The sequence below is a fragment of the Coptis chinensis genome, chromosome 2 (assembly GCF_015680905.1).
Source record: "Coptis chinensis isolate HL-2020 chromosome 2, ASM1568090v1, whole genome shotgun sequence".
NCBI lineage: Eukaryota > Viridiplantae > Streptophyta > Magnoliopsida > Ranunculales > Ranunculaceae > Coptis > Coptis chinensis.
The window spans coordinates 51643564-51667086 of NC_141457.1; the positions used below are offsets into that span (position 1 = coordinate 51643564).

Below are 23523 nucleotides of genomic sequence, written 5' to 3' on the forward strand. Positions count from 1 at the left end.
AATTTAATGATAAAAAAAAAATAATAATAAAAAGAAATAAATATAAGATGTCCGACCACAAAGCCTGTACACCTCTAATCAAATGTTACAGGCTTGACTATAAATGGATAAGCACATTGTAGGAAGCGACATGATCAACAAACAAAAAAAATCAACTGTAGGCATATTATCACTACGTATGTGTGTTGTGACACCAATTGCTTCCATTTTTTTTTTTTTTTTTTTTGAAACAGTAAACGATGGAATTGGTATAAACGAACCCTTATAAAATATGTTGGGAGAAACGATAGCTACAAATAGAATAAATCAATGAGTGTACCATAGTTCATGGTTAGGAAGGTGGTTAATCAATTTCCCACATACATAAGAAAGAGTGTACAAACCTTTGATTTCGCAAAAGCTTCTCAGTTGGAGTAGGGTAGTCCAACCGATCTGAGATAGGAAAAAACCAAATATAAGATCAGAAAGTGGAGTTTGCTTACCATGCAACACTATTTATGAAGAACTATTGTGGCGCAAGCTTAAGGGAAGAAGACAACGACTTGAATCTTTTAGGCATGAGAAAGAACTTATATTGGAAGAAGCAGTCTGGAGATGGCGAAGAAGCGAAGAGTTAAAGGTTTTTTTTTGTTTAATTGAGCTATTAGAAACAATATATGGAGAAGAAGAGGAGCTGAAGTGGGCGACTGATATTTGATTGGTGCTTAGTAATTCGTTGTAAAAGAAATGATTCACCAAGCAACGTAAATAATTTCATGAGCGAAAGGGGCGCTGGCATTAAACTTCAAGAATCAAATAAAGGCAGTAAGACCAAATAAACATTAAGAAATATACTAAATCAAGAAGTCATATAGAGCGTTTTCTACACGCAACATCATTGCACCAAGCATAATGTTAGCAAAAGTTCCAACGTTTAAGTATGTGTACGTATGCAAAGTTTTAAAATTCCACAAATAACCATAAAGTTTTTTTTTTGCACAAAATAAAGAGGCCAAGTAGGAAAAAAAAAGAAAAATGACCAAAAAGATAATAATAATAATAAATAATATACATACAGTACTACACTTTGATTCCATCCATCCAATTTCAACTCCTAAGACAATCCAGTAAGGCTCAGTGTATAATTAGTTCTTGACCAACATGAATTAACGTATCATAAAACTCGTCTCCTGAATAGTGTATTCATGACAATTAATTTTGCTTTGCTTATTTCATCGAGCAATAGAAAGCCTGCAGAGAAACCCTGAAATTGGACACTGTTAAGAAGAGAACACAACTGATAAATTGTGTCATACCTTGGTAAACGGCTATACTTTTCATGTTGCACCTTTTTCTTTCCCTTTGTTTGTTATTTAACTTATATGAAGGGATAGATACAGTATAAGTACCAAGATGACCATTGTCGTTAATACAATGCACAGAAAAACATTTTTTAATAAAACACAGTCATGATCAATAATATATATTAAAGTAAAAAACGACAATCCATACGGTTTCATGCATTTGTTGTACAAATTTCAAGAGAGGAAGAGATTCAACTGCACAAACAAATTGCATACTCAATCGAGATGAGTTAATAACTAATATAAATCCATTCAATACCACTTAGTAATTATCGTATTTTAACTACACACATAAAGCCATTGACACGTCCTACATATTATGTGATGCTACTTTGCATGTAATATTCCACCTTAAAATATTTCTCATTTGAGCATGCAGACAATGTCTAAAACCTATATTGTACATAATAACCTATAATTCAGGAGAAGGAGTCCCAAATCAAGCTATTTCCACATCTCATGACATCATCTTCTAATAGAAATCTTTCCAAGCCTTATTGGTGTTCGGTACAACCAATTCCCAACTACATACTAAGAAATAACCCTACTAAAAGTTTAATCAGCCCCAAAGTGAAATCATTACACCATTCAAATCATCTACCTCACACTTTCAACTTTTAAGACGTCAACGTACACTTTGAAACCCTTAACCATTGTCGTATTTGTTTCACACACAAAATCTACTACCAGTTATGTGATTTAAAACTTAGCTAAGAAAAATCTACATATTTTATTACGGATTCATGACTAAACATAAAAGGTGTTTCACATGAACTCCAAAAACTATTTTTAAAATGATAATCGGCCAGATTGAGGTTCTTTAGTGCATTTAGAAATGACATTGCTAATGATGACACCCCAACAAAACTCGCTGCAGTGAAATACAACAACACATAGCAACTAGTTTACTTATTGGCTACCTTAGAAGTGGGATACCCTTAAGCTCAGCGCCTATCTATGGGTCGTTTAGTAGAAGAACATTTCTTTTTTACATTTCTTTTTACTTGTCATTGTGAACTTTCTTCAAACACCTTGTGATCAACCCACACTTAGGCTTGGGCCTCAAGAGCAAGTTTTTTATTCACTTGTCATTGAAACCTTTCTTCAAACACCTTGTGTTCAAACTAATAGCTCTCTACGACACGTTCTTTTCTTATACTTCTCACTCATTTAGTTTTCACTCAGAGACTCCACCAGCACATCTCAGTTCTCTCACTCTTTCTCTCTCTCTCAAAAATTAAATTATAGGCTTTGTAATATGTTGGGCCTAAAAACTATGGGCCTAAGGCCCATAGCAACACCAAAAATGTTCGCAACATACATACCATATTCTTGGGAGGCAAGGGTCATCAAGTGACCTAAGAAATGGGACGCATTCTTCCTGCATACAGAATTAGAGACTGTAATTTACCGACTCTCCCTGAAAAAAGTCTACCTGAATGTTGACTCTAAAAGCTTTAAAATCCTCTTCAAATCCAGATTGTAAAAGCTTTTTGTACTAATTATCTATTTCAAAAGAAACCATCTCTTTATGACAGAGCAGTGTGCAGTGTTCTACAAAATACAATCTGGTGGATGTACTGCAACGACACATCGTTTTAGATCCCATTGTGCAAGCCTCCTTAAACATTACATTTATTACTCCAAGCAAAATTGAACATGAATATTACAGCAGTGTTCATAATAAAACCTAAAAGCCAAACTAATAGCATACTGAAATCTGACACTAACACATTCTTCTTTAAATATAACTATGACCATATGTATGACCGCCTCATCGCAATCTATTCAGCCACCCCAGAATCAATTACCTTGCATCTTCAATAAGTAGCACATTAAACTGGCTACACCTTGGCCAAAGACCCTGCAAATATGCAAAAACATATCTCTACTTCAGTCACCAATAGTCCTACTGGAATTGAATATCACTTTATATTTGAATCAAACACGTCTTTTAGTTCTTATTAACACTATGGCACATGCCAAGTGGCTAGAACTGAATTAACGACAAAAATGGAATTGAACGCACTAAGATTTGATTGGGTTTGTCGTCTTACCATCATAGCTGGTCAATCTCCAAACAAATTGTCACATATCACAAAACTCGTCTCCTGAATAGTGTATTCATGGCAATTAACTTTGCTTTACTTATTTCATCGAGCAATAGAATACCTGCAGAGAAACCCTGAAATTGGTCACTGTTAAGAAGATAACACAATTGATAAATTGTGTCATACCTTGGTAAACGGCTATGCTTTTCATGTTGCACCTTTTTCTTTCCCTTTGTTTGTTATTTAACTTGTATGAAGAGATAGATACAGTATAAGTACCAAGATGACCATTGTCGTTAATACAATGAATAGAATAACATTTTTTAATAAAACACAGTCATCATCAATAATACATATTAAAGGAAAAAATGACAATCTATATGGTTTCATGCATTTGTTGTACAAATTTCAAGAGAGGAAGAGATTCAACTGCACAAACAAATTGCATACTCAATCGAGATGAGTTAATAACTAATATAAATCCATTCAATACCACTTAGTAATTATCGTATTTTAACTACACACATAAAGCCATTGACACGTCCTACATACTACGTGATGCTACTTTGTCATTAACTACACATATCATTCATATAGATGATATAGTTTGCTGATCAACATCTACATAAGCCAAGAAATTAAACATCAATGATGCATAACTTTTCTGCAACACTACTATTTGCAATACCCATCGAGAGCCTAAATTAAATTGGCATTGCAGATAATGCTAAGCTTTTAAAAGTGAATCTATATGATAGGTTGCATAGTTACTGTTCGCATCTAATATAAACAATAAATATCACAAACTATTGAAAATAAAATCTTGAGAGGAAACTTAAAAGAGATGTAGTGTTTACCATTTGAATTTTTCGGGACATCTTTGTTCTTTCAACGGCTTCGACACGGTGCCTGTGCTGCATCGGGACCTCAGAAGGTGTTTCCGGACATTATCAAGCTAACTTCCTTGAAAACATCATCATGTATGGAGTTTTTAGAAAACCCGTATAAGGTGTTGTCCATAATATCCAGCGGGAGGCAAAAAGCCGAGTGTGTTGTCTTGCCACCAGACAGCAACAGTGATGCAATTCAAGATGATGTGTTGTTGATGACAATATGACCCTGACTATGGCAAGTTGCAGCAATTGTGTTGTAGACAAATATTTTTCCTGTTCCTGGCTGCTCCATTTAAGAAAAAAAATATTTCCCCTATTATTTTGCATCGAATCTGTTATCTCGGTATGGGCGTGATGATGTTCGTCATTCAGGCATTCCACATTTGCGTTTGAACCCTATTTAGATTGTCCTTTCATGATGGTGTTTCTAAATGGTGGTGTCATATATTCCTATCACTGAAAAGATAACAATCTCTTGGTAGTTAAAAATTAAAGAGATGAACCACTGAAAAAAAACAAACAAAAGTAATTTTCAGAAATCACTATTACTTATTATACAAAATCTTTAAATAAAAAAAAACTATTATAAGTACTTACATTGCGTACCTTTGTTTAATGTACGTTGGTTTTGTGGAGGATGGTAGTAAGCAATTCGTCAAACACTATGCATGCACTAAGCAACACAAATTCACAGTACAAATAAAGCCCATACAAATTCATCAAAAACAATGTATGTGACACACAAAACAAAGTCATTATTTGAGGAACTACATACTGGGCATAAGTGTTGCCTTAATTATTAAATCAACAAACAAAAAAAGGAACCATTGTCCCTTGATTGTGTGTTTCTCAAGAATGAGTCAACAACTTTAATCAGCAATGAAATTTTCTGCAGAAACAAAGAACAGCAGTAGAGTTAAAAACAATAAATAAAAACAATAAACAGGGTAAATAATAAGGAATGACAGGCCGGGATTTATGGACCAAATGAGTTATGCATCACTCAAAATTTGAAAAGAGGCAAATACTAAGTACCTGTAAATTCCACTTGTGTTCTGAAAATTCTTCTGGCGGATGGTTACAGCAAGAATTGAAGCTTAGGAGAGAGAATGGTAACAACATCATACCGTCATTTTTTTTTCTTTTATATAGGAACAAAGAACCCATTACTACTTTAATGGCTGCTCTAATGGGAGCTACTTTTTTTCTTTTATATAGGAACAAAGAACCCATTACTACTTTAATGGCTGCTCTAATGGGAGCTACGGTATTTTTGGAAATTATCGGCCAAATGAATGATGAGGGGAGTTACGATATCGAAGAGGTTGTGAATGTTGCATTTAATTATAGCGAAAGTGATAACTCATGTTTGCACACGAAACACGAAGGGTTTTCACAATTAATACTTTTCATTTATTCCTATTCCACGTGGCAGAACGGTGACCCTCGATTTATACCCCTGAAACTTAATCCCAGCCGCGAGTCAGGAAACAGTTTTGTTTTGTTAAGTTGATATTAAAATAAATGCATATTTGTGTCCCCATTTTACACGAGATAAACTATACACGAGATCTGAATTTTGTCCCCATTTTTTTTTAGCAAATTTGTGTAACGACTATCACTACTTTTGTAACGTTGGCTTATGTTTGCATTCTGTTGTTTTTTTTTTTTACCACATGATTTTCATCTCTGTCTAATTATTTTCCTTGTTGCAAGTTTTAGCTAGCCACATACAAAATTATTAGAGGAAAATGAAAATCATTTGCAACATGTGAAAAGAGGGACAGAATGCAAACGTAACCCAATTTTTTTTTTTGTAAAGTAGTGACATTTCGTTACTCAATTTTTTTTTGTACACCAAATTTAGATTTCGAGTATAATTTAAATATTTGTAGGACCTTGTAAGGAGTAACAAGATTTTGCCAATATATTTTAGAGTTTGTAATTTAACATAAGCTCAAAATATACTAGATGTTTTAATTAGTTATGGCCTTTCCCCATTTTTTCTCACTTTTTACCGTACGAATTTTGCAATTTAACCCCTTGCCGAATTATTATTGCCCAAATCCCGAATTTGTGAGCATGCATGGTAATAACTTTAAGAAAAAAAATGATTTATCCTTTTCTCAGGTTGAATTGAAAACTCATAAGCCAATCACAGGCCCATTACGACCTTTTGGGCTTGAAAATAAAACCCTATAATACCTTTCACATTGGTCCGCTTAAGAATCAAGCTCGTCGTTCATAAAAAAAAACTCTCTTCGCCAAAATGTTCAAGAAGTAAGCCGTGTCTCTCTCTCTCTATTTTTCTTTATATTAAATTTATTTGAATCTAAATCGAATAAATATATGCACTATGTATTATGTGCAGATTCTCTTCTGAAGAGATTTCTGGTCAAAATCAAGTCAAAGCATCTGTACAACGTAAGATTCGTCAAAGCATTGCAGAAGAGGTTTGTACTGTAGCTTAGCATGGTTGTTATATAATTAGAATAATTCGATTCTAATTCAATTTATGTTTGCTTTTTTCAGTACCCAGGCCTGGAACCAGTGTTGGAAGATTTGCTTCCAAAAAAATCACCTCTCATTGTAGCTAAATGGTTTGTTCACTTTTTATTGTCTATCATTGTTGCTTTATTTGTCATTTGTGACAGTTGTTTGATTGTTAGAAATGAGATTGTCTCACCATGTACAAACTAATTATCTGTTTACTGTTCCATCTTGATGTTAATACAGTTCCCTACTCTAGAATGTGTACATGCTGACGGTTTTCCTTATTTTGTTTCTCTAGTCAGAATCATCTGAATCTTGTTCTGGTGAACAATGTGCCATTATTTTTCAATATTCGTGATGGCCCTTACATGCCTACGCTTCGACTTCTTCATCAATGTAAAGCATTTCTTTGACCAATTATTGTCCTGTTGTTAATTTAATGAATTAATCTTTAGTGGCGTGTACTCTTTTATCTTACTTATATGTTTGCACCCTAGGTTACTGTGGTCACTCAATTGTGAGACATTATTATCAGGATGGAATAGAATGTTAAAGGGTTACTCGTACTTGGTGTCCTCTTCGTATGTCTCGTAAATAGAATCCCAAACTCTTGAGATGCTGGGAGAGATTATATTTAGAATCAGTTGAACAATAGAATGATGCTACTTATTGTCTAAGTTGCTCCTAAAATGCTAAGAGCATCTCTAGGTGGAGACCAAACAACTGCTTTGGAAGCAATTTGCCAAAAAGAAAAAACCAAAAAAAATCTCTAGGTGCTAACATTTGGTAGCAAACAGTTGTTGGTCGCAAATTTGCGGTGCTGACTCAACTTGGCGCGCACGACTTCAATTGGCGCTTAACTTTTATTTTGACTTTCCAACTCCCTGCGCGCCACTTGAAGTCAAGTGGTTCCTTATTTTATTTTTTTTATTTTTAACTGGCCTGCCACTTCATTTGGCGTATGTCCTCCAGAACATATGCGACCAGTGTTTGCTACCACCTAGAGTTGGAATTGTTTTACTACCACAATTTGTCAAATTTGTTCACAAATTTTGTCAAATTGCTACCACCACCTAGAGATGCTCTAATATCATGGCTACTTAGTGCTACAGTTTAATCTTCTTGTTCCTCTCTGTTGCAGATCCAGATATAATGAAAAAACTACGAGTTGATAGGGGTGCCATCAAATTTGTTCTAGCTGGTGCAAACATTATGTGCCCTGGCCTTACATCTCCTGGGGGGGCTTTGGATGATGAAGTGCTAGAAGAGACTCCTGTGGTACGGTATTTTTCTGATTTTTTGTTTCGGATAAGATACTTTTATTAATATAGTTTTTATGCCATTGTTTGTGACTTTGATCTCTATGTGATTTTTCTCGTAGTGGATCTTGTTTTTCTTGTTGGAAGGTTTAAATTTCTTTGTTCAAGTCTCGTTTTGCTAAACTTAATGTTGTTTCTCTTAGTTTGACATGATTATTGATATTGTATATAACATTATGTATCACCACATCATTGGGTGGTATCTTTGTACTTGGAATCTGCTTCAATGTATTTGCAATCATGAGCTTCTTCCCTACTTACGATTTTTGAAGTATAACAAGGTTTTAGCTTCTAACGTGTTGGGGGTTACTAGGTTAGTTATCCCATATCTTACTGGTTTTCTTACCTCTTCCAGGCCATAATGGCTGAAGGAAAGCAACATGCTCTTGCAATTGGCTTTACTAAGATGTCTGCAAAAGATATGTAAGTGAAATTCTTCACTTAGTTGATTATGATCTATTTCTAGTTATCCATTTATTTACTGATATTTTCTATCTCTTGAGTATTCACTATACAGTCTATATGATTTCACTAAATATATTTGTTGGAGATAGTCAACACATGCACAAGTTATGACTGAAATTTACAATGATATTGGTTATTTATAAATGCAATTGAGATCGTTTGTATTGTAGACGACGAGGTTAGACGACGAGGTTCCCTTTGAACCACCTAGCACCTAGATTATAGTGCTTATTTCCTGGTTATTTATGGGATCTCCATTTTTTTTTTTAATTATTTGTGTATTAGGGTATTTTTTTTTTGGTTGATAAGTTTTTTTTTATTAAAATCAATCAGAAGATTGGTTACATATTGTTGATGCTGCTCAAAAGAGGGAGATCCTCTCATCCAGCAGGACATCCAAATACAATAATACAATGTAACTTAGCTCTTATAACGTGTTACCTTGGATAACATAGCCTAGTTGGTTATAAGCTCCTCAAATCTTCTACTGCTTCTCTCCAGCGTGTTAGAAACCCAAAACCATATGCATGCCTTTAAAGCTATTATAATCTTTCCCACTGTTGTAGACTTGTTGTGAAAAATCAGGTCGTTTCTAGCTCTCCATAGACAGCACAGAGTCGCGTACGACATCACTTCCCATACCCTTCTCCCAAAATTTGTGACAGTCGCCCATAGAAGAAGCACATCCTTTAGCTCCAGGAAAGTGGGCGATGAGTTAAAGGTAAATATCCCAGCTGTTAAGGCATTCCAAACTTGTTTGGTCATATTGCAATGCATGAACAGATGCATAATTGTCTCCTCTTCGGTTCCACACATTACACAGGAGTTTGGAATACTCATCCCTCGTCTTTCTATGTTATCGATTGTTAAAATTTGATTTAAGATAGCGCACCATATGAAGAACCGGTTTTTTGAGGGGACAACTTTTTTCCACACTAATTTGTAAGGGAAATGTTGTGGCGCTATTTCTCCGGCTTCAAGATTGTTCTCCTCTCCGATTTTCGCATATAAAGAGCTAACAGTGAAAGCATTATTTTTTTCCCGTGCCCAACTCCACTGATCATCACCATCCCCCCTTTGATAAATTTGCAAAACCACAAACATCTGAATCACATTGTCGACCTCCCAATCGTTGTTTACTGCTTGAGTGTGGAGATTCCTGGATGTCATATTACCTTCACCAATCATAAAATCCTTAACCAGTCCAAACTTGCTTCTTGACATTGTGTATAGGTCAGGGAACATATTCGCCAGCGGAATTTCAGCACACCACACATCCTGCCAGAACAAGATTTTCAAACGATTACCCACTCTGCATGTATTAGGTAATGATTGTTGTAATAATGTAAATATAGTCAAAATGTGCTTCTTAATAGTGTTATCACATGTGTGACCTACCCGGAGTATGTGGTAGGTGTGTCAGTGTGTGCCTAGTGAGTGTATGACCCGCCATTCTGCTGAGGCGGAATGTGCGACCCATGATCCAGTTGGTGATATACATTGGTGGTGCCTCTGTCTATAAGCTCGAGCTTTTAAAGTAATTGGTGGGAGCGGTTCCATGTTAGGTGCTTGATGGATCAAGTTTGCTCAGTATTTTGTAAAATAAAATGGTGGTGGGAAGTGTCGTCGGGTGAGTGCCCGCCCTGAAGTATGTGGTTAATTTTTGACATGAAAGAACACAAGCATTTGGTATCCAAAATTTGTCGAGGTATCCAAAATTGGGGTTTCTACATATATTTGTTGTGCAATAGTGCTCTAAAATGCCCGAGCTTCTAAAAAGAGGCAACAAAATATACATCAACCGGATCATGGGTCGTTTGGTCATAATATGCCCCCTCAGCAATGTTGCAGATTGATGACTTGATGTGAGGCTTATAGCTGAAGAGTGAAGATGGCATTAGTCCAAGCGAGGCGCACCATCCACACGTCTTTAACGTGTTTCTTGATTCTTCCCTTTTTGCAAGTTATTTTTGTTTAGTAATTTTTGTTTCTTGATTCTTCCCTTTTTGCAAGTTATTTTTGTTTAGTAATTTTTGTTTCTTAATTTAGTTGGGATAAACTTGCTTAACAAGTGATGCCCAATTATAAATAATGGCATGCAGACCCCTATGAAGCACGAACACCGACACGCGATACAGATATGACATGACACGGTTACACGGACACGACATCATTCAAAAAAGTAGGACACGGATACGTCATGGACACGTTAAAGAAAAATTATATATATATGGATACTTCATGAAATTTAACCCTCTCCACTAAGTTTAAATCTAAGTTACATTGACACGGACATGTGTGTCCGTATCCGACACGGATACGAAGTGTCTGACACGGAAAGATATAAAAAATTGAGGTATATTACACACGATATGTGTCCATGTGTGTCCGACACGGACACGTAGATACGTATCCGACACGGATTTTTTTTTTTAAAATATGGCGTGTCCATGTAAAATAGGTTTAAATCAAAATATGAAAACTAGTTTTGAACATGTTTAACTCTAAAAGATTAAACAACATATATGTCCAAAATGCAAGCTAATGCCAACGAAAGAAATAACAATTACAGAAAATTCATAACAATTATATATAAAAACTTAAAAAGGACTTGGCAATCATCAAAAGTATGCAGTTGTGCATTGTGCCTCCTTATTTCAAGAGTGAAATAAAACCCCTACCAAGTCATGTCTTCTTTTAAGTATTTTAATCACTTTTTTAAAATTTAGAGTAAAATGTAGAAGTGTCCCCCGTGTGTCCCAGCGTGTCCATGGAGTGTCGGAAATTGTATAAATTAATTAATAAATCCGACACTCCAAATCGAGTATCCGACACGTGTCAGAGGTGTATCAGGGAGTGTCGATGTCGGATACGTTGCCCTTAGAGGAGTGTCCGTGCTTCATAGGCAGACCCCATAGTCAGATTTTGAGGTGAATATTTTATGAACTAAACAGAGAAGAGAAAATTTCTGGTTAGAGACATGTTTCTGAGTTATGAAGAATTTCAGTTTCTTGATGTCAAATGAGAGTTCTTAATTAGTTGAACACCCTTATACTAGTTCATCAATGTGGTATGCCAACTGATGCTTTAGTCAGTTGGTTCACATCAATACGACTGATAGTGGTGACATAATTGTATGTATGCTGTGTTTCCTTTCAACTATTATGCCTCTATCATCTCATTCTTGTGATCCACCAAAATATTCCCATGTAAAGAGACGAATCTGTAGGATTTTTACAAATTTCAGTCTGTCGCGTCACTTTTTCAAACATCAAGTCTGTGTGTCTAACATCGCCGTTTAATTCATCTCCTCTCGATTTCTCCTATGATAGACTATGAGTTTTGGGCCTTAACTTCATCAATGGAGCTATTGCTCCTCGATACCATCACACCACGAGTTTTCACTATTGTACAGCGGTCGATCTAGGAATCTAGGGGAGGACTTTCATGGCTGAAGCTTAAGTTGGCTGAAAAATTAGAATCTGGCTCTAACCAAGGTAGGCTTAAAAAAACCATATATTCCCACACCAGTCCATCAATTTTAGCCAATTTTTGGTAAAGACAACCCTCTTAATAACCACTTCGCTATTCATCACAAACTCCCTTTGACTGTTTACCACTTCACCATTCTCTTTCCGTACATGAATCATTACCACTTAACCTTCATCTCAGCCCAGAGCAACGTAAATTCGTAGTTCCACCCCTGTCACTGTATGTACACTCTGAGTTTACCTTTCCTCATTGTTGTCTGATCTGTTTACAACTTTACATCTGTTTTATGTTTTATTATTTTTATATTGCAATGTATACAAGATCAATATCACCTAAATGGTTTAACTGTAGGAGCAATACCTATGAGTTGCTCATTTCAGCACTTTTTCTGTGATTTTTCTGTTTATATTTTTTCATTTGGTTTGGATGAATGGTTCTTGTTACGAACATACTTCCCTTTTCTCCAAGAAAATGGGATATCTTTCCAGTATTATTTTCATATTTTTAATTCATTGGTGGAGAAATTACATTCTGTATTAAATTATTACTGCAGAAAGACCATCAACAAAGGAATCGGTGTGGATAACATGCATTATCTTAATGATGGCCTTTGGAAGGTACCTTAGATAATCATTTTCTTTCTTTTTGATTGCTATCTCAGTAGCAACCACCTTCCTGTTTCTTCCCTACCATGAGTGCTTCACATATTTCATCACTGTTTCTTCTTTGTATCAGATGTAAAAGATGATATTTAGGAGAAGCATTGAAACTACTTTGACTTGTTTAGAATTGTCTGATTAAGCACAGAGAGGCACTGTAAAATCTGTTGGTAACTCTTAAATTACTGTCTTTCATCATCTTCTGAAGTTCATGGGCCTATGTTAAACGGGCTAACATTAGTTGGTTATCCAAATTTAAGTTCTGTCTTGATCAATGTGTATCATCATGATTTTATTCTTCTACGTTACAGTTATATAATATTATCAGATTTTGTTTTAGGGAACTGAGCTTTCCACGCCCAAAATTGACCCATCCCCGGTTTTATAAGTACTTTACCATATATACCCCTAATAAAACGGAAAGAGAATAAAATAGAAAGAAATTTCGGGAGCAGGTGGGTCGATCTTCTTCCTCTCCATAATCACAGAAGACACAGATCAATGCTTCTACCGGACCATCTGATTCATGGTCGACCGGAGGGCTTTGTCCCTATCAACCACCACAATCTTACATCACTATGACATAACAAATACCAGCAGCTTGCTGCCAGTTGGGTCATATCATCATTGTTATGGTGATTCGTTTAGGATACCTTTGTTTAATGAAGTCTTTGTTTTCTTGTAATCCCACTTTCTTGAATTTCACAGAGTAAGTAATCCACCATAACCATATCCCCATTTATGCAACAAATTTAGACTTTGAAGATCGATCGATTTTTACATGACAAATTAGATCAAGATTATATGTTTTCGAGCTCCACCAAAAATCATGAGGGCATCATCTCTTGTACAGAAGTCTTCTACAGGTATCTAAGAATACTCGCATATTCCAAATGTAGCAGTGTTTAGAAATCTCATACCAGAGGGTTTCATTCTTATCATTTTTTATTTTATAAAAAAAAAGAAACAAAAAATCTTTAAGGCTCATAAAATAGGATTGTGCTTCAATCAATTTGTTTCAATCCATGGTAAACCCATTTGGTCGTTATCGCTTCTTCCGTCGGACTTTACTTCAAGTTCAAGCCTAAACTTCTAGGGGGCGATATTTATCCTGTGACCTCCCTTCTCTTTGGTTTACATTTTACCATGTTACTGAAAGAAAAGAAAAGGGTAAGGTAGAAGAAGTTTCTCTCTCTCCTTTCTCGTTGGTTTTGTTTTGTTCTGGAGGGTATTCCTGTCGAGTTCCTTATAAATCCGGAAAGGACTCAAATTTGGCCGTGAAAAACTTGCGTCCCTTCTTTTGTTGGCTTAAAAAGAAGTCATTAATCACGGTGGTAAGTTTCGCCAAGTATGTAAGGGTCAGATTTACATTGTTTAAAGCAGGAAGTGCAATTCTGCGTTAAGCTCATTAGATAAAATTTTAAAGGGTAACACTGAAAATCACTATTTTCACGTGTTGTGTTATTTGTTTTGCCTATTAGGGGTGTGCATATTTACACTGCATTTGCAAAGGGGAACCCTATGTTCCCAAAAGACACCTCCCAGAAACGGTCCCATGTATGGGCACTCCCCCGTGTGTTCACTCTTTCTCTTCCAACTGCCACCATTTCCTCTCTCATATCTTCTCTTCTCTCACTTTTATCCCAGCTGTTCTTAGTCGTAGGAACCCGTTTGGGTTTGAGTGCTTTATCTGATGCAAAACGGACACAAAATTACAAACGATCTTGAAAAAAAACTAGGATCTGGGTACTATGTGGATGGGGCAATCAGCAATGGACAAACATATAAAATGTCCCAAGTAATTACCATAGTCTGTATGTAGTAATCTAAGTAACATTAACATGGGCACGTGTGTCCAACACGGCAACCTATATGAAGTAGGACATGGAGACACAGCTAAGGAGGAAAAAAACTATTACTATTCTGTATATACACAGCTATTTCGTGGGCTGAAGACCTTACAACTCTTTACAGTAAAATCCTAGATTGAAGTGGCTGTAATTACACTGTTGTATATCATATTATGATAGAAGGTTGTATAAGAACTTAAGATTGTAAAAATGCAAATGGAACTAGCCTAGCTCAGGCAGATTCGGACTTAACACGGATGTTTCTGTCTAGAGACATAGGAAAGGTTTTGGAGGAATCCTTAGAAATGTTTACAGTGATACTGATGTGAACTATGATTGGCGGAAGCTTCAATCAATGAACAATTCACTCAATAATATAATTTCTTTAAAAATCACTCGTGAAAACAATCTTTCATAAATCAAATAACTTAAAACCAAAAACCTAAGAACGAATGGAGGCACCTATCCTATTTATACTAACCCTAACCTCCTGAAACCTAACCTAAACTGAACGGGCTTAGACTTGGACTTGGGCCAACATGACCTAAAACATAAAAACTATGAAATTACTAAACTCCCCTAATACCTCCATTACATCATTCTCCCTAGCTGAAAAAAAATCGATCTCGAATCTCTGAAGAACAAACAACATCAGACAAAAAGAGCCATGTCCAAGTTGTAGAATTATCTCCCCAGCTTTCAAGTTGACTGTGTATCTTGCCTCGATATCTTTCTGTGTAGCAACTTCCATGGTATAAAACAAGCAACCAAAAGATGCGTAGACTGGAACCAACCAAGAACAAAACTTGTAAGTGTAACATATGACCTTGTGGTGCAACACTAAGAAGATAAACATCCCAAATCGGATCCACATAATCTGATGAAACTAGTGCCTGCTCATCATCTTCTTGTTGGATCTCAAAGCAATGTATAACACCATTCAAATACTCTATAGTATGTTCCACAAAGATATCAAAAAAATCACCAATTGTAAAAGTGTCCATACCTCGGATTTTAGTGCGGATGATGATATCTTTTTTTGCAAAAATATCTAAAAAATCACCAGGGAGATATTGCTAAAAAATAGCATCTCTATCATCATTAGGTATTTGTTTATAGCAATAGGGCTATAAAGGCGACTAATCTGGAAAGGGGAAACACCATCCATGTGGCTGTCGGAATCGGAATTAAACATCGATTCATGGGAAAGAAGACTAGGAACCTGCATACCTTCTTCCTTCAAACCATTGCTCTTAGCAACGTCGTGTTCTTTATGTTGGTTAAACAACATGGGTGGAATAATACCCATTGAATCTGCGACATCTTCACAGATGGATTCTTTTGTTACAATACTATGGTATACAGTAGTGACTGTAAATGGGGCAACACACTGTGAGTAGGGCTGTCAATGGATCGGTTTGGGTCGGGTTATGAAAAATCCGAATCCGGACCGATAAGAAAATTGGGAACCTGAAACCGAACCGATAAAAAGCAACCCGAAACCGACATGAACCGAAAACTATAAAATCAATTAAATTCTAAATTAAATCGATTAATTTCAGTCACACAATTGGTGAACATATACAAAATTAATCATAAATATTACTAAAATGACATCTTATCGGTTCGGATTCATATTAGTTCGGTGGAACTCAAAACCAAACGAATATCTTATCGGTTCGGTTTCGGATCGGTGGAGGGCAAACCAAATTACCAAAACCCAAATCGTGTTTTATTGGTTTGGTTCGGGTCGGTTATTGGGTTATCAAAACCCATTGACAACTCTAGTTGTGAGCAAGACATCAAATTGCGCATCTTGCTTATGTTGTGCAACAATAAGATTGACGAGACTAGAAGTTATATTTGCCAAATCTTCCTCTAGCTTTTGAATTGGAGCTATCCAATTCGCTTTCTTTATCATAGTTGTAGAACAGTTCAAAACTTTAATAGAAAAGAGAAAAAAATTCACTTAGAATTCATTACCATGAACAGGGTCTGTGATGCACAATAATGACGAACAGTACATGATGAATAGTGTTTGTGAACAGTGCCGAGAGAAAAAAATTTGCCAAAATCGATGGCTCTGAATACCACTTTGATGTGAACTATGATTGGTGGAAGCTTCAATCAATGAACAATTCACTCAATAATATAATATCTTTAAAAATCACTTGTGAAAACAATCTTTCATAAATCAAATAACTTAAAACCAAAAACCTAAGAACTAATGGAAGCACCTGTCCTATTTATACTAAACTCTAACCTTTTCAAACCTAACCTAAGCTGAATTGGCTTGGACCTGGACTTGGACTTGAGCTAACATGGCCTAAAACATAAAAACTATGAAATTACCAAACTACCCTAATACGTCTATTCCATCAGATACTTTTTCTGCATACATTAGTTCATTCAACTCAAAGCCAGTGTTAGATCTGGAGCTACTAGCAATTGAGGATGGAATTAAGGGTTGCTACAATTTGGACTTGAAGAACTTGGACATCAAATCTGACTCTATTTGAGCTATTCAAGGTGCCAGGGAGCATTCCCCCTTGGTACTGCAACAATCTTGCTGCCTCCATTAGGCTACACTTCTGAGTTTGATAACATTCTCATGGGTTTAGTGAGTGCAACAGATGTGCTGACTATCTAGCTGGTTTTAGTCTATGTTTTTTTTATCGGTAAAGTGAAATGTCATTAATAAAGGAGAAGTAGGCTGAGAAGTAGCTGGTTTTATCTTGAGGCTAATCCTTGTTACCTCCTCTAGATAAGCAATTACAACCATTTATTAAGGAGGATAATGCTGGCCACGTAATTTCGAGATTCTAAGTGAATGCAGGTAGGAGTCTTCGTGACCCCAAGCTTTTTCCAGAAAACTAAGAAGAAAGATTGAATTAATGAAATATTAAAAATAACGGAACATTCTTTTATTGAACAACGAAATGGAAGTTCTATCAACTTTAATAGTGTGCTAGTATCTGAAAACCTGGATAGCTTCAAAATGGGGGCACGTAGGAGAGAAAATGAAAAGAAAAAGGAAAAGAAATGAGAAGGATTAATGATGATATATTACTTAATATCAGAGTTGCTCTGTACCATATTGTGAAATATGAATCACATAACAGGACTGAGGTAGTCTTGTGATTTAATTCTCTTCATATAGAGAGTGGCTAATGTGGAGCAAAAAATTTCGAAATAATTGTGTGAGCTTATACTTCTGACAATTTTTATTGAAGGTTCCTGAAAAGTCTAGTTTTATGTGTAAAATATTGTAGGGTGAAGTTTCTGAATAGATATCATTTCAATCGTTGTATTGCAGATGGAACGAATGGATTGAGGATGTGCGATAGAAACTGTAGCATTGAGGGGACATCTAGTTTTACCATGTGCTTGTAAGTTGATACAATCTAGTGCTTGCTGAAACTAATTTAAAAGGATGGTGTTGAAAATATATAGAATATGATATCTGAAACATCCATACCTTTCCTTTTTTCCCCTTTGCATAAAATAGAAAAAGGAAGAACTGGTGTTGGAAAAGAGTTTCTTAAACTTGTAGTGCGACAGGCTTGTTACTTTGGATTTTTGGCATTTCAGCTAATGAAGTTAATTATACTTTTCTATTATCGAGTTCTTTATCCATAGCTCATCTGTTTGAGTAACTTGTGGAACAGTGGAAGTTTAGTTGTTGATGCTTCTTAAATTTGTGCAGGACAATCAAAACACATAAGCTTGATCCGCTCAAGTTTCTGCTTGTTTGCTTAATCTCAAATTAACAGAACTATAACGCTATATTAAGTTGAAGGCTTCTTTTTTTATCTTTATTTTACCCTTTGTAAACCTTTAAAAATTTGGTCACTTTGTATTTCATTCTCTTTGGCTACTTTTCTAGGCTGTCTGTGTTTGAAACTACCATTGTTGCCAATACAGCTCCTTGTATCCATGCTAAGTCAGTTAGTTATGTGACGAGAATGTGTTAGTAGTCAAGCTTTCTGTACCGTGTATCATCATAGACTCAGGCATGTGTTCTCTCGTCCGGAATGCTTGACCAAAAGTTTCAACCACCAACGACAAAACAATATTACAGATTTTCCATCAAATTCTTATATTTTAGATATTTCTCTATCAAAATTCTCGATGTCATCTCCATCCCGTCAAGGTTTAGATAATAACCTTTAGTTGTGAAGTCACAGAGTATGTTCTCATTGAGATGCACTTTTGTGTAAACCTGATATGAATGCAACTACGATTAGTTGCAAACTGGTTGTTTTAAGCCACTACAGTTGTTGTGCTTGACAACCCGACTTGTATTTAAAATGGTGCAAGTCAACTGCTTCAAGGAAGTTCTGTTTCCAGAGTTCCTTGCTTGTGGGCTGCTTATAAGCACACATGACATATTGCAGGCAGAATTATCTATTAAATGTTAGCGGAGGAAGTTTGTAGGGTTCAAGGTCCCTGGTAATTGTTTAAAATCTTGTTAACTTTTTAATGAAATAAGGATGATTGAACGAAGCGATGTCATTGCCCTTGGGTTGTGATTGCCCCTTGTGGGTTAGAGAGAGATAGATTGTGTGGTTGAGTTGGAGACTGCATAATAGATTCTAAAAATGAGGCTGGTGGCATGTGTGCGTTATGTGCGTGAACAAGTTTTTAAATTTGACTTAAAAATTACCTTGAGTAACTCTTTGATTTTTTTCTCATCATCTGAGGCATTAATAGGATGTTCATTTATCTCTTTTGTGAAACGGAGAAAGTAAATTATGTGGAAACGAAACTAATTGCTACAGCCAGAAAGTGATCAGGTAAATCTGCTCAAATGTTCGAGTCATGTGAATCTTTCAGTCCATTATTAATGATAATTAGCGTGCCATACGTATTTGCATTGCCCATCAATGTGTTTCTACTTGTTTTAGATTTATTGGTTTTTACGGAAGTTATATATATAGCCAAATGCATGCAAAAGGAAAGTTATACGTGCATATATATATGAAAATGAAATCCATGATGATGAAAACAAAAAAGATAAAAAGATGCGTAAACAAGCAGGAAGAGCATGCCAGAAGATTTGGTTTGGGCTATAGTTGCAGTCCACGTAAGTCCACATCTAAATCCCCTTATTCCCATTGGCCTTGATACCTTTTGTTGCGACTTGGTTATTTATGTTGGATTGAAAGGGATAGAGTAGCCCAAAATGGGCAACCATGTTGTAAGAATCAGTCTTCTATTACTTGCAAGTATTTGGATATATGCATTGTCTAGTCAGCTCATCAATAATCAGCTCATCAATGAGATGCTTTTGGACGAGTTATCAAATACATACAATTTCTCAATCAAGCCTACTAAGGGTAGTAAAAGGCGATGAGGATATTTTGTATGCAGAGGGTTGTCTCGGTTCTGTGCTTCTGCCTTCTGTATATTGCATTTTCCGTGTCATCTATCTTCTTTTTTTTTATAGTTTCCGTGTCATCTATCACTCATCCCTTGGCTTGATATAGAATATGGAAAGATATTTTGAGTTGTCATGTGGATACCAGTTGGTACTTTTAATTTTAGACAATTTAAATTGAGGCATAAATAAATTCACGAAGATTTGTAATAATAAGATACAACACGTTGAATTAGTTTACAATGACGCATTAAACCATTCGTAGTCGGATGCAAACATTTCATTTCACGTTTTCAATTGAACTGTCAATAGATCATTTGATCCGCTATGCATTCATTTTGGTACTGTAAAATTGCTCGATCACTCAGTTCTACAGCAACAGCAATTAACAGCAACGTATGTGAATAATGTAGAGCTCTCATAATGTATTAGGCTTAGGATCATGGTTAAGTAATTAGTTTTTAACTCCTTGACAACTCGGGTGTTGAGGAGTGTATTAGCTGCTTAATTAACATTCGGTATTTAGATGCCCTACTATTTAAATCGAGCCGTGTTTGTCTAATTATCGTGTGAAATGTTTGAAAAGCAGCGAAGGTAGTTTAGAGAAAATGCAAGAGTTCTTTCATGCTTCCCCACTTGGCCACCCAAGGGAAAAAATAGTCAAGATATGCTTCTTTTGATTGATGGAGTTAGCATTAATTACCACCTGTTGGTTCAACTACCAGCATCAGACCCTCTAAAAGACACTCTCCCTTGTTCATATATATTCTTAGAGGACATCAATTATCTTCCCGTGGCAGTTTCAGCACTTCAGTGGCAAAAGGCTAAAAATGCAGCCTAGTAGGGTATATTAGCTTCTTTACCTCTGCTTGTCGCATGTCCATTGCCAAAAAAATTTGACATTATTGTTAGGATATTGTACTTATTCTCATTTGGTTGTGGCTTATATCAAGTAACTGATCGTGATGTTTAAGTCGCTGCATTATATTGGAGATGTTTGAATTGGGTAATTATGTAATGGTATGCGTTGGGCAAGTTTGGGATGTAAAGCATATTTTCCTTCATTATGCATGGTACATGACTACATGTGATACTGCATAAATATTTTGGTAATGAGGACCTGCACCTCTTATGATAAAATCAAAGAATATAATGAAATGTGACAATAGGTAAGGTACGGAATCGAGTCATCGGCCAATAACAGAGAAATACTTTACCAAAACTGTCATACAGAGAAGTTACGTAGTAAAAAAGGGCTCGTGAATTAATAAAACTATCAATTGAAGGCGGCAATTGACAAAATCACCAAAATTAATAAAACCTTGCCTCTTGTATGACACAAATATCTTCAGAAGACTGAAGACTTCACAGTCTACTTCTCTAAAATGTACACACAAACACACGCAACCCTACAGCATACATACAGCACATCCTCGCGGAGGGAAAAAGAGTTTTCTATATATTGTATTTTTCGGGAGTCAGATATTAAGGAGATATCGAAGCACAAGCTAAGATAGTTCTGACTCTAAGGAAGCATATATGTACACATAACATGTATGGGTATGGACTGTACTTTCTGCTTAGTCTATTGAGGATACTCTTTTTGTTTGTATCCTTCGCATTTACGTTTCAAAGACTTCTTCTTTGAGGAACTCGTCATCAGATTTTGTTGTTTGCCGTTCATGTGCATATGCACCTCTCCCCACCATGTCTCTGGCCTTCAATGATTCTCTACCCCAATCTGTCTTGCAAACCACGGTTACGATGGACAAGGCACAAGCAGTTTGAGCAGCAAGGAGCCCATAACAAAGACCCACAAACCCAAAATCAGAAAAGAAGGCCAAGACTATCGCGACAGGTGTGCCCACCAAGTAAAAGGAGTAGAGGTTAATTGTGGCACCAATGGACGGCCTAGCGCTTCCCCGAAGTACACCACAACCTGCTGTCTGTGGGCAATTCCCGAGCTCACATAATCCAATTATCGGTAACACCGCCATGGTTAGGCCAAGAACCTCAACATCTTGGGTGAAGATCCTGCCCCACGGTTCTCTCCCTAAGGCGGTCCATAAGAAGCTTAGTAATGAGACAAAAACTGCTACTGTCATAGTTACCATGGTTGCTAATCGGGCCTGACAAGGCCTACCAGCTCCAAGCTCATTTCCCACGCGAGTGGATACGGAAGCACTAAGGGCGGATGGCAATGCATACATGAGCGAGGTTGTTTGTATAACGATAGCTGAGGCTGCTAAGGTAATATGAGGTTCATGGAGATAACCAGCTAGGATGGTCATGAACTCATACCACCACCATTCTAAACAAACACCTATACAACTCGGTACAGCAAGTCGAATCAGTGTCCCCCATTCCTCTCCTAGTAAACTAGATGAATAAAGTGGTAAAGATTTGCTTTCCAATGGGGTATATAGAAGCTCCTCAGAGTCATGTACACAATACATGTAACATAGAAGGAAAAGGAGGGTATTGAAATTGGTAATGAAGGTGGCAACTGCAACGCCAGAAACTCCGTATTGAAAAGTGAAGGCTAAGATGATTGTAATAGGAAGGTGTAGAATTGAACTCAGGAGAGTGCACCACATTAATGGCCATGGATCACCTTTATTACGAAGATATATCCGAAGAGGGTGTAGAAAGCTATTTGCAATCAAGTCTGGAAGTGCAAATTTGCAATATAGGTTAGCAACACGTGCTATATCAGACTTTTGGTGAAGTCTAAGCATGACAGGTTCCAGATTCAACCATAACAATCCTATAGGGACTGAGGCACATAGTAGCATGATAATAGTTCTTTTAAGTGTAGCAAATACAAGAGTAAGATTGCGGGAACCGAACGCTTGACTACAAACAGGATCCATTCCCATGGCTAGGCCGGAGAGGACCGAATAACCAGTGATGTTGGTGAAGCCTATAGCGAGCGCTCCACCCGCTAGCTCAAGTCGGCCAAGTTTTCCCATGCACACAACTGAAATTATCCCCTTGAGGTAGCCAACCAAGCTCATGGCAGCTATAGGGAATGCTATATCCTTGGTTCTTCTGAGTTCCTCCACAACCTAAAATATAAACAAAGACAGATCAATCACTTTAGCAAAATTATAATACTACTACCTGTGTGCGTGCAGATGAAATTTAGCTTGGAGTTAAAGGTGGTGTTCGACACTCTACCTCTTGCAATGTCGGGTACATTTGTATTTTATCTTCATCAATCATCTTAAGTGTCCTTGTTTCTTTTGTTCTTGAGATATGCAAAGATGCAGAGCGACTTGTGCTGAGAGTCTCTCTTGCTAAATAAAGTGCAAAAGAAATGTGAATGAAATGAAATTGTAGAAGGGATGCAACCGTTTTATAGCTGGAATTTACTAATAGACTTTTGCATTGAGCCGTATCACAGAAAATAAGGACCAAGGCTATAAGTTTGAGTAAAAGGTGAAACGAAAAAAGTTAGTGGGTGTTTGGATAAATTTTTTTAAAAAAATCAGTTTTTCTCAAAAAATATTTATTCTAAGAACAATTTTTGAATAAATATGTTTGGTTGAGATTTTTTTTTAAAACTATTTTATCAA

The 23523-nt window shown here is 36.3% G+C and overlaps 2 protein-coding genes and 1 long non-coding RNA gene across 13 annotated transcripts; 1 reads left to right on the forward strand and 2 right to left on the reverse strand.

The window, feature by feature from the left end:
* Positions 1–2829: 2829 nt before the first annotated feature.
* LOC147516476 (uncharacterized) lies at positions 2830–6161 on the reverse strand. 2 transcript variants are annotated; one of them, XR_015213683.1, is made up of 4 exons: positions 5323–6161; positions 4252–5176; positions 3401–3515; positions 2830–3207 (listed from the first exon to the last, which is right to left on the reverse strand). It is a non-coding gene; the product is annotated as an uncharacterized LOC147516476 (long non-coding RNA). The 2 variants fall into 2 exon arrangements; XR_015213682.1 differs by having other exon boundaries at positions 4252–6161.
* Positions 6162–6350: 189 nt separating this feature from the next.
* LOC147516477 (pseudouridine synthase and archaeosine transglycosylase (PUA) domain-containing protein) lies at positions 6351–18444 on the forward strand. Of its 10 annotated transcripts, none has more exons than XR_015211051.1 (11): positions 6432–6567; positions 6659–6740; positions 6820–6887; positions 7079–7176; positions 7922–8058; positions 8455–8522; positions 9798–9889; positions 12610–12673; positions 12792–12885; positions 17882–17954; positions 18272–18444. XR_015211051.1 is itself a non-coding variant. In XM_086589059.1 (10 exons), exons 1-9 carry the CDS (start codon positions 6557–6559, stop codon positions 17910–17912), a joined length of 651 nt encoding a protein of 216 aa, XP_086445185.1. In that variant the 5' UTR covers positions 6432–6556; the 3' UTR covers positions 17913–17954; positions 18272–18444. The 10 variants fall into 10 exon arrangements, 4 of the variants coding, with proteins under 4 accessions (XP_086445187.1, XP_086445185.1, XP_086445186.1 ...); XR_015211052.1 differs by lacking the exon at positions 18272–18444 and adding an exon at positions 18074–18185; XR_015211056.1 differs by lacking the exon at positions 9798–9889.
* Positions 18445–21137: 2693 nt separating this feature from the next.
* Positions 21138–23294, reverse strand: LOC147516478 (MATE efflux family protein). Its single transcript, XM_086594577.1, has 2 exons — positions 23126–23294; positions 21138–23013 (listed from the first exon to the last, which is right to left on the reverse strand). Exons 1-2 carry the CDS (start codon positions 23168–23170, stop codon positions 21568–21570), a joined length of 1491 nt encoding a protein of 496 aa, XP_086450703.1. The 5' UTR covers positions 23171–23294; the 3' UTR covers positions 21138–21567.
* Between the last annotated feature and the right edge of the window lie 229 nt (positions 23295–23523).

What these genes read in the sequence shown, in the direction of transcription:
- LOC147516478 (XM_086594577.1), bottom strand. Translation starts at nt 23,170, where the DNA reads ATGATTGATGAAGATAAAATACAAATGTACCCGACATTGCAAGAG. An exon ending in TGTACCCGACATTGCAAGAG is followed by an intron (nt 23,014 to 23,125) that starts GTAGAGTGTCGA and finishes TTTATATTTTAG; the next exon opens with GTTGTGGAGGAACTCAGAAG.
- LOC147516477 (XM_086589059.1), top strand. An exon ending in GCTTCGACTTCTTCATCAAT is followed by an intron (nt 7,177 to 7,921) that starts GTAAAGCATTTC and finishes TCTCTGTTGCAG; the next exon opens with ATCCAGATATAATGAAAAAA. An exon ending in ACCCACTCTGCATGTATTAG is followed by an intron (nt 9,890 to 12,609) that starts GTAATGATTGTT and finishes TTATTACTGCAG; the next exon opens with AAAGACCATCAACAAAGGAA.